The sequence below is a fragment of the Protomyctophum bolini genome, assembly GCF_963924005.1.
Source record: "Protomyctophum bolini genome assembly, chromosome: 21".
Lineage (NCBI taxonomy): Eukaryota > Metazoa > Chordata > Actinopteri > Myctophiformes > Myctophidae > Protomyctophum > Protomyctophum bolini.
The window spans coordinates 21,379,068-21,392,065 of NC_137882.1; the positions used below are offsets into that span (position 1 = coordinate 21,379,068).

General features: G+C 44.2%; 1 protein-coding gene across 1 annotated transcript in view; it reads right to left on the bottom strand.

The window, feature by feature from the left end:
• LOC308336417 (uncharacterized protein) overlaps window positions 1-12,998 on the bottom strand; it is a gene marked incomplete at its 3' end in the record, with an annotated part of 688,546 nt that overhangs the window by 9,079 nt on the left and 666,469 nt on the right. The window contains exons 16-19 of the mRNA XM_080793780.1: window positions 12,282-12,576; window positions 8,135-8,254; window positions 3,984-4,151; window positions 1,056-1,243 (exon numbers count right to left, since the gene is read on the bottom strand). Of these exons, the coding sequence (XP_080649906.1) occupies window positions 1,056-1,243; window positions 3,984-4,151; window positions 8,135-8,254; window positions 12,282-12,576 (771 nt within the window). The remainder of the gene's footprint in view (window positions 1-1,055; window positions 1,244-3,983; window positions 4,152-8,134; window positions 8,255-12,281; window positions 12,577-12,998) is intronic.

Genomic DNA, 12,998 nt, shown 5'->3' on the forward strand with positions numbered 1-12,998 from the left:
GGGTCTATGGTGGGCGTGAGGGAAGTATGAGGGAAGAACTGCCTGAGGCTTTACAACTGTCAACTTTGGCCTGCATTTGAATGTTTTCCCAGAGGGTCAAAACTAAAGTTATACATTCAGGTGATGTGTTTCAATCATTTCACAGTCCAATGCAGTTTGGTGCTCAGCATTCACTCTTTCCACTGGATTTCTGCCTATATGGAACGCTTACAAGCAGTGGTGGTTGGTCAGTATATTTACTGTATACACCGTAGTTCTTGTACAATCTCACAACAATCTATTACTTAATAATATTATTGACAAATAATGACATGCCCAAAATCGGTATTCCTGGTTGAAAGCATGTTGTTGGAATAGGCCTACCTCCACAGTAAATAGACAAGACATGTTGTGCCTCACCAAGGTAACTTCCACATTATATTACCCCAGACTGTATCACCAGTGCTGGAAAGTAACTTAAGTGCATTTACGTAAGTACTGTACTTGAGTACAATTTGGTGGGATTTGTACTTCACAAGAGTATTTCCAATGCTCTTACTTCTACTCCACTACATCTCAGACCCAAATATTGTACTTTTACTCCATTACGTTGATTTGAAAATGTTACTTTGTAGATTTTGTTTAATATTACAAAACATACATTAACAAATTCAGCCCAGTATACATTTCAGCCATTTGAAAAATAGCAGATCTACCGGCTATATTTTCAAGAGTTTTATACATTTGAAAGGTTGAAGTGGGACATTCTGAATAATACTATGCAGAATGTACTTTTGGTACTTAAAGTGCATTTTGATGCCAATACTTACTCAAGCACAATTCCGGACATTTATTTAACATTTATTTAAATACAGTATATATCTATTGTCTGTCACTCTGTCACTCTGTCTGTAGCCTACACTTCCTTATATTAACCTGACTATTACCCATCTGGCGAACATCATTTGCTGTTCATATATCAGAACGTCTAAGGACTAGTTTCTATAGCAGTAGCACTATCACCCCAGGTTGGTTGCTTATGGTGGCCTTCCCCAACCCAGCTATAGCGCTCTGACCTTCCTCAGTGTGATGACACCCTCCTGGGTGCTCTTATTGGTGTGAATGTCCAGCACCGCGGGGCCCTCGCTGCCCAGGATCTTGTACTCCATCTCTGCGTTCTCGCCAATGTCGGCGTCCACGGCTCGGATCACTCCCACCACGGAGCCCACCTCTGCTGACTCCGGGATTCTGAACTCATGCATGCCTGGAATATGAGAGAGAGAAAGAGAGAGAGAGAGAGAGTCAGAGAGAGTAGCAAAAGCATAAACAGGGCAGTAGAAGACCTCAATATATTTGACCTCTGATAGCAGAGCCAGGAAAAACGATGAGAACAGCGATAATTCCTTACATTTTTTTTTTTTCATTTGGTTTGATAGGTTCCATTAACTTGAACAATGCCCGTCTCCAGGCTGTCTGGTGTGAATTTCACTGCTTGGGGGAGAAAGGGTGAGAACGGTCCGTTTGGCGGAAACTTAGAGAAAATGAACAGGCATAAATGGTATGTGTATAGATCTAATTTCATATTTAGAAAATGTTTCAGATGAAAAACAAAGCAGAGATGATACAAAAATATGTGGCATGAATTTGCAGGCAATTTCTTCTTCTTCTTCGATTTAATAATTTTTATGCTAGATGATTTCCAGTTTTTCCCGCACAGTGATATAAATTGATGGCTGCCTGTCGGGCTGGAGCGTCCTCTCCTGTATCTCGCATGCTTACATAAATAGCCTCTTGGTGTTGGAGCAGCGGCGATGATACACACACAGCCCGCGGAGACAAACAACACTGACACGCTAACAAAACACGCTGACAGTGTTTTGGCAAAGCTTGAGTCGGCAGTTCTTGGTAACAGGTGCACGCACACGCACAGAGACTGCATAACATAGATACACAAAGCACTCTTGTGTGCGCGAGTGAGTGTGCACATAATACTAACACACCATAGCTTTCCTCAACCCAGAAAGTATTGGCTGGAGAGAGGAGGACGGGACTCAGGAGAGGCATCACTCCGGCAGACAATGATATCTCTCTCTGACACCCCGCCTCCTCTGGGTGTGCCCTTAAAATACCTGTGCACTCTCTCTCTCACTTTCCCCTTGTCTCCTATCTACACCCCTCTGTCACCCCCCCGCCCCGTATCTTTATAAATACCCACTCACTCTCCCTTCTTTCCCCCGTCTTCAAGCGACACCCCTCTGTCACACATCCCCCTATCCCATTTATTTCGCTCTCCATCTCCGTCACAGGCAGCCTTCTGCCACACGCTTGCCTCCTGTATCTATCTTTTCTTCCCATGCATTAACCAGTCACCCCCTCCCACCGACACTGCCTCTCCCCCCATCCATCCACCATGTCACTGTTGTATTCCTTTCTTCTCCCCCTTTATCTGTCGTGCATTTCTCTCTCTCTCTCTCTCTCTCTCTCTCTCTCTCTCTCTCCCCTTGTCCATGGGTGGTGGAAGGCTGGAATAACAGTGTTTGTGTCCCTGCTGTGGGGAGAGATTAATAGGGAACAGTGTTTGGTCGTGTGTTTATTTTTTTTTTGCAACAGATTTTTTGTTTGTTTTTGTCCATTTCCCTACACACTACCACACATGCACGCACGCATACACACAAACACATATTATATACTTGTTTACAGTACAGCACACATGTACTGTGTGCAGTGAGTTGCACATGCGATCAAGTGGCCGGCCTATAGTAGTTAACTAGTCATTTAAAAATGTTCAAATAATTGTAGTGGAGGAAAAGTACAATATTTGCCTCTAAGATGTAGTGGAGTGAAAGTAAAAGTATTGGAAATTGGAAATACTTAACTCAAGTATCGATACCTCAAAATTGTACTTAAGTAAATCAGCGACGGTTCCAGAAAATTGTGACTGGGGGTGCTATGGGCGGACTGGCTATTTAGAGGGGGGCGGGTAATGAATCTGGGTTTACATAGAAATTAGATGCAGTGCCAGTTTCGTCCTCACTTTGCAAAGCAGATGGGCGAAGGTTTTGTTCACTTTGACTCTCTGACAGAGATCGGTGAATGCCGCGGGGACAGAGAGGAATGGGACCGCTACTACAGGAGTTGTGCGATGGCTATCCCGGGATCAGTCGGAAGCTTGGAGTCCCCGTGGGGAGGACACGTAAGCGTGGGAAGAGAGCGGTTAGGTGAGAGCTAATCCCAGCAAACGGGCAATTCCCACGGCCCTGTTAGCAAACGTGGGAATGCCATCCATCTTTGGAGATCGCTGCAGCGTGGAGTGAGGGACTGTTAACGGATCAAATATTGGACTCTGGAGTCGGGCTAACACTAGACATTGACATTGACAGTCATCATCGGGTAGACTCAACGGAGGAAAGGAGACGTGGCTGTTTATACAAAACAATCATTATGTGTGGACGGATCCTGTTGAGACACCCTGAAGGGGAGGCATCCTTTGGTTAGAGATAGCATTCGTTAGACATAGCATTGGTCCGACTGGATCAAGGTTGGTGAGGGGTGCGTTAAAACGACCGGATATAGGTTGGTGAGAGGTGCGTTAAAACGACCGGATTAAGGTTGGTTAGGGGTGTGTTAAAACGACCGGATTAAGGTTGGTGAGAGGTGCGTTAAGACGACCGGATTAAGGTTGGTGAGAGGTGCGTTAAAACGACCGGATTAAGGTTGGTGAGAGGTGCGTTAAGACGACCGGATTAAGGTTGGTGACATGTGCGTTAACACGACCGGATTAAGGTTGGTGAGAGGTGCGTTAAAACGACCGGATTAAGGTTGGTGAGAGGTGCGTTAACACGACCGGATTAAGGTTGGTGACATGTGCGTTAACACGACCGGATTAAGGTTGGTGACATGTGCATTAATACGACCGGATTAAGGTTGGTGAGAGGTGCGTTAAGACGACCGGATTAAGGTTGGTGAGGGGTGCTTTAAAATGACTAAAATGAAGCTATACTCACTCTTGGCGAAGCGTGGCGGGCTGTCGTTGACATCTGACAGAGTGATGATGACCGTGGTGGTCCCTGAGAGCCCCCCCATCTGTCCAGCCATGTCTTTAGCCTGGATCACAACCTGGTAGTTCTCCTTCACCTCCCTGTCCATGCCGGGCAGGGCCGTCTTGATCAAACCTGAGGAGAGCAGCACACACATTTCAGAACAGATTTTCATCGTAGAGTGATACGTACACCTAGAGCTGAAGAATAAGCTTCAGTACTTTTACTTTACTTTTAAAACGTTAGTTACTTGATTATTATTTATTAAGTCAGCCCTATTTACATTTTGGTAAATTTGAACTGAGTGTACTTTTTCCACCACAGAATATATGCAGTAAATAGTAGGAAATTAAAGGTCAGTACGATAATGCTCAGGCAAGGTTCCTCTCATGCTAGAGGACTGTAGACACAACTCTTGTTCTATGTCTGTCTCTTGCTACGTTATGATTCTTAAAACCACTCAGCATCACTGAGAATTATCCTTGTGCCTTTTGAGACACGTTTTCCAGGAGATTCCAGATAATCTCTGGATGCATTTTAACATTCAGTGTGCTCTTTTAAGAGCCGAGGCTCAGGCAGGTGGAAGGAGAACTGTTCTGGCATGCTGGATCTCTGGAGATGGGACAGAATAATGGAGAAATGAGTGAAGGGATAATTGGCTGCATATTCAAAAGGTGCGCTCCATCACCTGTCATTGTCTGCCTCCTGTTGAACCATTCATGGATTTGAGTGTTGAAGTATATAAAAGGGAGGCCGGGGGAAAAAAACGCTGCTAGAAAATCACCTACTAATAAATTGACAACACCACTTGAGGTGGGGACTGGGGAGTGAATATAAAAAAGCACCAATACTGCACTGAGGCAGGTAGAAGACATGGGTAGATTTCACAGTTTTTCTTTCTCTTAATGTGCAATTTCAGTGAAGGAAGACAAACCCTTAAGAGAGCAAAATGGTTGTTGTTATACTGTCACTGAGAGACACTCCAAGCCACAGCATCCATCTCTCCTCTCTCACTTTCTCTGCCTGTGCTCTATCTGCGGGTCCAGGCTTTATAGTTCTGACATACTATTGGTCCAACTGTCATTAGACCGACAACCTACCTCAAACTCTAACGTAACCATAACCGCAAGCACGGGAGCAGCGCATGTTCGACCGCATGTCCGACCGCATGTCCGACCGTTGTTCCGCATGCCGGACACATGGTGTGTGGGATCTGCGTGTGCATCCCCTATCTGCCTGACGGCCTGTGTATGTTTCCATCAACCCTCTATCTACCCATTTTACTCTCACTCTACATGTTTGTTATTGTTGCTTATTTGTGCATGCACACGAATGCACGCACGCACAAATGCACGCACACACAGACACACAGACACACACAGAGTCACACACACACACACACACACACACACACACACACACACACACACACACACACACACACATCCCTTTGTGTGAGATGGATTTCAACTTATAAACTGCATCAGGGATGTTTTTATTTTTACTGGCTTTTAGTTGAATACCGTAGTTTGCCACTGAAGCGGAGCTGGAGGTAAACAGTCTGTGAAAGCATCGAGCGTGTGGAGAACACGATGGAGAATTGTTTGGAGCCAGAACGCATCATTGCTTCAGTCCATTCCTGACTGCATGGGAACGGCTCGGATGCATCACCATTCTCTTGGACCCTGGCTTGCATTCCGTCATGAATGGAAGCGATGAGAGAGATCAATTTCCTTAACAGCCATAGAAGTGATTTTTACCCCCTTTCAGAGCAGGTGTTTTCAACTGACGGTCCATGGACCAATGGCAGCCCGTGGAGATTTTGCATGTGGTCCCTGGCCATGCATACAGTAATGTGAAAAACCAACTTCCACTCAATTTAGTTTATTTTGAGGAGGTACATTATCTGTTTGATATGAGGACAGTGGAGTTAAACCCATTATAATTATAATTTTCAGAGGACATTTGAGGAGGCTTGTGCTTCAGTTCCAAAAGTAGACCCAAGCTTAACTACAGACGTGCCATTCCAACTCTTTGCACTTTCCTGAAAATGCTTTCTGAAAATGCCCTCCTTTCTCACTGATGTTGTTCTGTACAATGACAATGCACTGAGTCGACAATCTATGGAATTGCCAATGACAGGACATGTGAAGTTCTCAAATGGCACATATGTACATTATGCAACAGAAGAGAATCAACTCGATAAGATCCACAGAAACAGGAGATAGGCTTCTGACTTATAGACTCCTGTTCTGAGTGGCCATACGCCTTCATGTGTCAGGACTTCCTCTATGAACACAGGAGACAAGCAGCAACGACCTCTACTGCCTGATGAGGAATGGACAGGTCACCTTGATGGCCTGTCAGCCAATAACAACATCTATAAACAGCCAGAAACAAGGACTGACAGTTGAACCAGGATCCAACCATAAACTATTTACCAAGACTCAAAGAGAAGTAAATAATTACACAGAGCAGAAACCTCACACCTGCAGTGTGATAAGAGTTTCAGTGTTAATAGTAGTCTGGAAAGACACCAGTGTATCCACACCGTTGTACGCAGTGTGACAGGAGTTCCAATACTTTATCTGAACTTCAGATACATTTGCATATCCACACTGGAGAAAAACCTTATCACTGCAAACAGTGTGACAAGTGTGCCACTGTGGAGAACAACATTCCACAGTTAGTAGACAATAAGCGTTTTAAGGTGCTAGGGCACCTTTAGATACACAAGTGTCTCCATACTGCAGCAAACCAGGAGCTCTAAAGGTAGAGTGGCCGCTTGGAAAATGGAAGGCTCCTAGATCGATCCCCAGAGCCTCGGTCTGGTAGATATTTTGAAGCGACTTTGTCTTTTGTCTGCCAGATGGTCCTAAAACCATGCAGCACCAGCAGCTTTGGCTGGATGTGGAATTCCTTCACACCTCATGATCGAGCTGGTTCATAATGCCCTCTTGTGTCGATAACAAATTAACAATTCACAGTTTTTATGCATTTAGCAGGCACTCCAGAGTGACTAAACTGCACAACAAGAAGACTTGTCCAGACTAGTCAAAGACTGCTTAAAACTGTCAGATTGCAACAGACTGTATGAATGCGTGTGAATGGGTGAATGTAATGCACAACCTATGTAAAGCGCCTTGGATAAAGGCGCTATATAAATGCACCATTTACAATTATTACTGTATGTGCACTGCAGGTAGAGACTGTCAGGACATCTACCATTATGTGCACTGCCGGTATAGACAGAGGAATTACATTAGGGATAAGATGGAGACTACTTATCGATAATGATAAGCTGAATTGCCTTGAGTTGAGGTAGTGAGAGCCGTTGAGGATAGTTGATTCCAACAATTTCCCGTGCTTACGTTGATTGTTGGAACACTAATGGGCCAGAAATGTAGCTTTGGGTGGATGTGTAATTCCTTAGCAGAGAGGGTTTTTTTGCTTATTTCGAGATACCCAGCTTTGTGTGTTTGTGGGTACCCCATATCGACAGAATGTGATGATGTATGACGATAAGAGCGCCCCTCACGTCACACGAGTGTGATTTTTATTATTCAACGTGTTATATTGGATGGACAATATTAAACATCCAATGGTGTGTAATTAAAATTATGAGAATGCATCTCTCAGCTATGTAAACGGTGTGCGGAGTGAGAGTACACACAGTCGACTGATTTCAGTAAATACAAATGGACTATGGCCACTAGTTTGAGGGTGTTAAATGTTAATTGGCAGCTAAATTGATGGGTTCATTAGTTCGACAGCCTAATCGGTACAGCTGTCTCCGATGGCTAAACACAAACCACCACAAGCACACTGACTTTAACGGCATTTCATGTTTAGGCTATGACCTTTTATTTATGGTCCGTGCATCCTACCCAGTCTATGTGGTTCTCTAAATAAAAGGGAGGAAGGATGTGATGTTTGTTGTTGTTTAAATTTCTAGGTAAACATGGCTGTCATTGTTTTTTAAAGTGTACCCCTGGTATAAAATGTATGTGTCCTGGTTCTAAATGTACCCTGGCATAAAACGCCTTGACCCTCCATTGGACCCAAAGTAAAATTAGATGACCTTCCCTTGGATTGAGATCGACAAATTGGACACTGACCCGTCTCGGGATCCACAGAGAAGTACGGCTGGCCCTCCAGGATGCTGTAGACCACCCTGGCACTGTTCCCATACGTGGAGTCATCTGCATCTGTGGCCGTCACCTGAATAACAGAGGTGCCTGGTGGCAGAGAGTGGCAGGAAGGAGAGAGAAGAGAGGACAACATAGTGGCAGATTAGATCAGTTGTGGATTGCTGTTCAAGTTGATGCACCTTCTGATGAGATGTCAGATCATCTTGTATTCAAGCAAAACAAAATAGTGATTAGGATCAAATTAAATAGAATTTCATAGAATTTAAATATCACGTGTGCCTCGGAGTTGCAGTTTTCTGTCTTTCCAGACTAATATAATATGTAGTGAAGTCTTTGAAGGAATTTACTGAACTCGTTTCTGACCTTGCGCTTCGACCGCCTATTCCGTTACTACTTGAGTCCAAGTTGACAGGCCTTTATCCCTAATGTCATATAATTATTCACTCCAGGTTTCCCTGGCCTTTACATTTGACCACCTACTCCTAATAATTTCATCCTTGTGGACATTTGAGGCAAATGTCAGGAATAACCTGAAAACGTATAAAAGCCTCCGGCCACGGCTGTCCACCGGCGCAGGCATGAAAAAGGTGATCGATCATTTCTTATCCCATCACGTTAGCTAAGGAGATATCTGCCAGGCAGCCTCAGGGCACTTATAGCCTCATGGCGGATTGATTTTTGCTGGTAACTGATGAGTCCTGATGTCTTAGTACTGCTTCACCCTCCTCTCACTGCGCAGTGGAGCTGGCACTGATATGCACTGATATGCTTCTGCTATACTTTGCAAATGCCAAGAAAGCTATTAGTGCATTTGGAGATCTTGAGGACCTACCCGTAGCGAGGCTAATATCTGATTGCGGGTGAATGGCTGTGATCCATTTTCTCATCCCAGAGGAATGGCTGAGGCATCTATCTCAGTAGAGCACAAAAAAAGAAGGAAAAAGGCAAAGTACTACCTCCCAAATGGTGCCTACAGGGAAAAGCGCCTCATTACATGCGTACGAAAATTAATTGACTAGAAATATTTAATGCCAGACTGGAATAAATGTACAGTATGCTGTAATTTTGCAATACAATGAGGACAATGACCCAAAGCACTTATGCTAATTTAATATCAAGGACTAAACATTTGAGTTTGTTACACCCCATAAAATGTAATTCGTAAGGATGAGAGGTTGTGTGTTGTAGACACTAAGAGAGTGTGAGAGAGAGAGAGAGAGAGAGAGACTGAGGATCCATTGTATGTTATACAATGGATCCACAGAATGTCCAGTATGAGATCATACACCTATACCATATTGAAAACATGTATCGATGCCAGTGGTGATGTCATTGGCATCGCCAGTGGTGATGTCATTGGCATCGCCAGTGGTGATGCCAGTGGTGATGTCATTGGCATTGCCAGTGGTGATGCCAGTGGTGAGCGCACCTCATGACGTCCCTACTTCAATAGGATTAATGATTGAAACAGATTTGGTTACGTCACCATCAACAGCCAATAAGGGAGGTGCACTCACCACTGATGCCAGTGGTGAGCGCACCGCATAGCGCACTCTACTTGCGCACAAGTAGGCCATACATTGCCTATACTTGTGAGCAAGGAGCAAGTTGGCACCTCGACAGAGTACATTTCTAGTTCCAGCTGTGATGACAGTCGAAGTCATATCTGAATGCGTGTGTCACATTCAAAGGGGCAGTGATCTGGACATAGTGACTCAGAGTCAGGAACATGTCACGCTCCGCCAAGCGGTGTCATCAAAGTTCGGCTGTTGCCATGGACACCTGCACTGCTTCCAGTGGCATCCTCTCTCGCACGCACGCACCTACACACACATTTGTGACAGTTACAGTAGTTGGCATTAAAGACCAACGGCGCTCAGTTCCAGAGAACAGCAGCAGTACCCAAGCATCAGCAGCCTGTGTTTGTGCAAGTATTGATTAGGATCTCTTTGTATTTACCATTTTAGTCTACTTGCCACCCCATAGAGCCCCATTGTGAACCCGGACAGGTTGAGTACACCAAGGTTTTATGTTAGACATTTTGAGTATGGGACGTCCCCAGCAAGTAGAAACTGCTGGATGCTAACTTGCATGTTGAGCAATTGGCATAATATGTTACCATACCATTAACGACTTATAGAAGCCAAAAAATTCAAAATGTCATCATGCTTTATGTAGATTTATTTTTCTTATAGGTTGTTAATGGTATATTTTGCCAAATATGAATATTGCTCAACGTATCAATCAATCAATCAATCAATCAAAACCTTATTTGTATAGCACATTTCATACAGCAAGTGCAACCCAATGTGCTTCACAGATTACAAATAGACGAGACATTAAAAGAAAAAGAAAACAAAGAAGGAAAAAAGAAAACATTTGACATTACAAATAAACATATAGATAAATGATATGACTTAATTAAAAGCAATGCTATAAAGGTATGTCTAAAAAATATCCGTGGATTCAGAGAGCCGCAGGTTTACAGGCAGGCTGTTCCACATTATAGGACCATAATAGCTAAATGCTGCTTCTCCATGCCTTTTAGTTTTGGGCCTTAGGAACCTCTAAAAGACCAGTTCCCTCCAGCAGTTTCTACATGCTGGGGACCCAATACTCATATTTCTAACATACTGTAGAAATGGGGAGGGTGGGGTGATGGGGGATTTGTAATGAAAATGAAAAATGTTCAATAAAAACATTTTTAACCTAAAACTTTGGTGTACTCAACATGACTGGGTTCACATTCTGGCAAGTGGACTATTTATCTATGCTCCAGAGCACAGTCTGCTCTGAGCACTTGCTAGAGCTAGAATGCACAGTAATTGAAGTTTAATTTAGCGCAGAGTGACAAGAACAAACGGTAATGCAAAATCAACAGCGGTAATGTCTGAGAAATTGGGGAGGGCGACGTTTATTCAAACCAGTGACGGAGTTGACAGTTGTACGCTGCGTAAATAAGATAGGGCCTACTCTGTTTAAAAAGATGATATCTGCTCCCCCGTACAGCTGTAACCGTCACAGAGATGGGTTTACTTTGTTTATTCTTCCTAATGATTCTCATTTAATTAGTCGAGCCATCCTCTCATTCAGTCGGCTCCATTATTATGATTGATAAACTCCCATTGATCCGGTAAGACTGCATGGGATTTTGCAATGTCCATATCCTGTTTGAACAGTAAGCCTGATCACAGAGCGCGCACACACACACACACACACATACATGCACACACACACACACACACACACACACACACACACACAGTCCCGCATTAGTTGCATATTTGATCACTGCCAGTTGTATAAGAACATTACATTACAGTATAACAGTATGTACGTGTCAAAGATTACTGGGATGTAGCTATTACGACCCTTGGGTCATGTGTATTTGTGCTGTGTGCCGTTTTGGTCTGCCTGTCCTTATTTCCCCTCATGGTGATAGAATGTTGATGAGTGACTGATTGACTTCCAGCTGGTGTGAATGGTGCATAGAGTTCCCATCTGTGGGTTAATTGAGCTCGCTAAATTAACATATCACGAACAAACACTGGGCGCTGGCTATGCGCTATGGTTGTTGTGAACTTGTGGCTGGCTGGTGCTCACTGCTGACAGTGTGTGGCCGAGTCTCTCTCAAACTCAGTGCCCACTTGGTTGTAATTGTAACGTGTGCGCTGCGCTGCGGAGCTCTCTCTCTCTCTCTCTTTTGAGCAGTGTAGGGTTGGGTGGCTTTTATTTTGTTATCAGTTTGTTCTCTGCTTTCATTTGTTAGGTTATATTACGTAAGACATTTTGTATTTTTGGTTTATTTTATGTTTTTAAGATTTCGCATTTAGGGGTTTATGGGCCCACCATGAGATAATGGGTTTTTATCTTCAGTATAAAATGCATCTTTGACTTTGTGGATTTTAACTGGCTGTGTTTCGGGACTGGGAAGGAGGGAGACCATTCTTTTTTTGCTCCTTAAATTGTGACCCCTAGGCTGGGTGGTAACGGTAGCAAAGCATCACCATAATTCCATACATTAAATATAGATAAAGGTGTATGTAGCCTATATTCCTACAGACTGTACAGGGCTGGTATGTAGTAGACACACAACAGAGCGCAGGGCACGCACCAATGTCGGACATCTCGGGGACCCGGGCCAGGTAGGGGTTGCTGGTAAACCTGGGCTCGTTGTCGTTGATGTCGTGGATCTTGACGACGAACTCGGAGTTGTCCTCCAGCACCTCGTTGGTGAAGCGGTTGACCACCTTGGCGTGGAGGATGTACATGTCCTTCTCCTCGCGGTCCAGCGCCTTGGTGGCGTGGAGGTCGCCCGACTTCTCGTCTATCTTGAACAGAGTCCCGGCGCCCTCACCGCTGAGAACGTACCTCACGCTGCCGTCACCCGGGTCCGCGTCTGAATGAACCTGTGAGGAGAAGAAACGAATTATGTAATGGCATGATTGCGGGTGTCTACATTTTCAATTTGTCTCCTAATTTGTTTTGAGTCTAAAAAGTCTACACATCTGACCTCACGGACACCATGTTGATCTGACCTTCAAATTATATTATATCCTATAATTTTGGGAACGGCAGAAAAATAATGTTTGTTTCCATTTGAATTTGCCTCTGCCCAATGGAATGTGGATAACAGGATGTTGGCCCGTTCGGTCCACCCTCAGCCCACCTCTTCCGGCGGGTGGCTTATGTTTTCATTCCGCTATAATCCCCAATGTCCACACGTTCTGAGTGCCCCTGCTGACAGATTCAGCAGCGGAGCTCGGAATCTGTTCTTGAGAGATTATTATGCTTCTTAACCCTCCCTACACATTTCTGTGTAGCCACATGC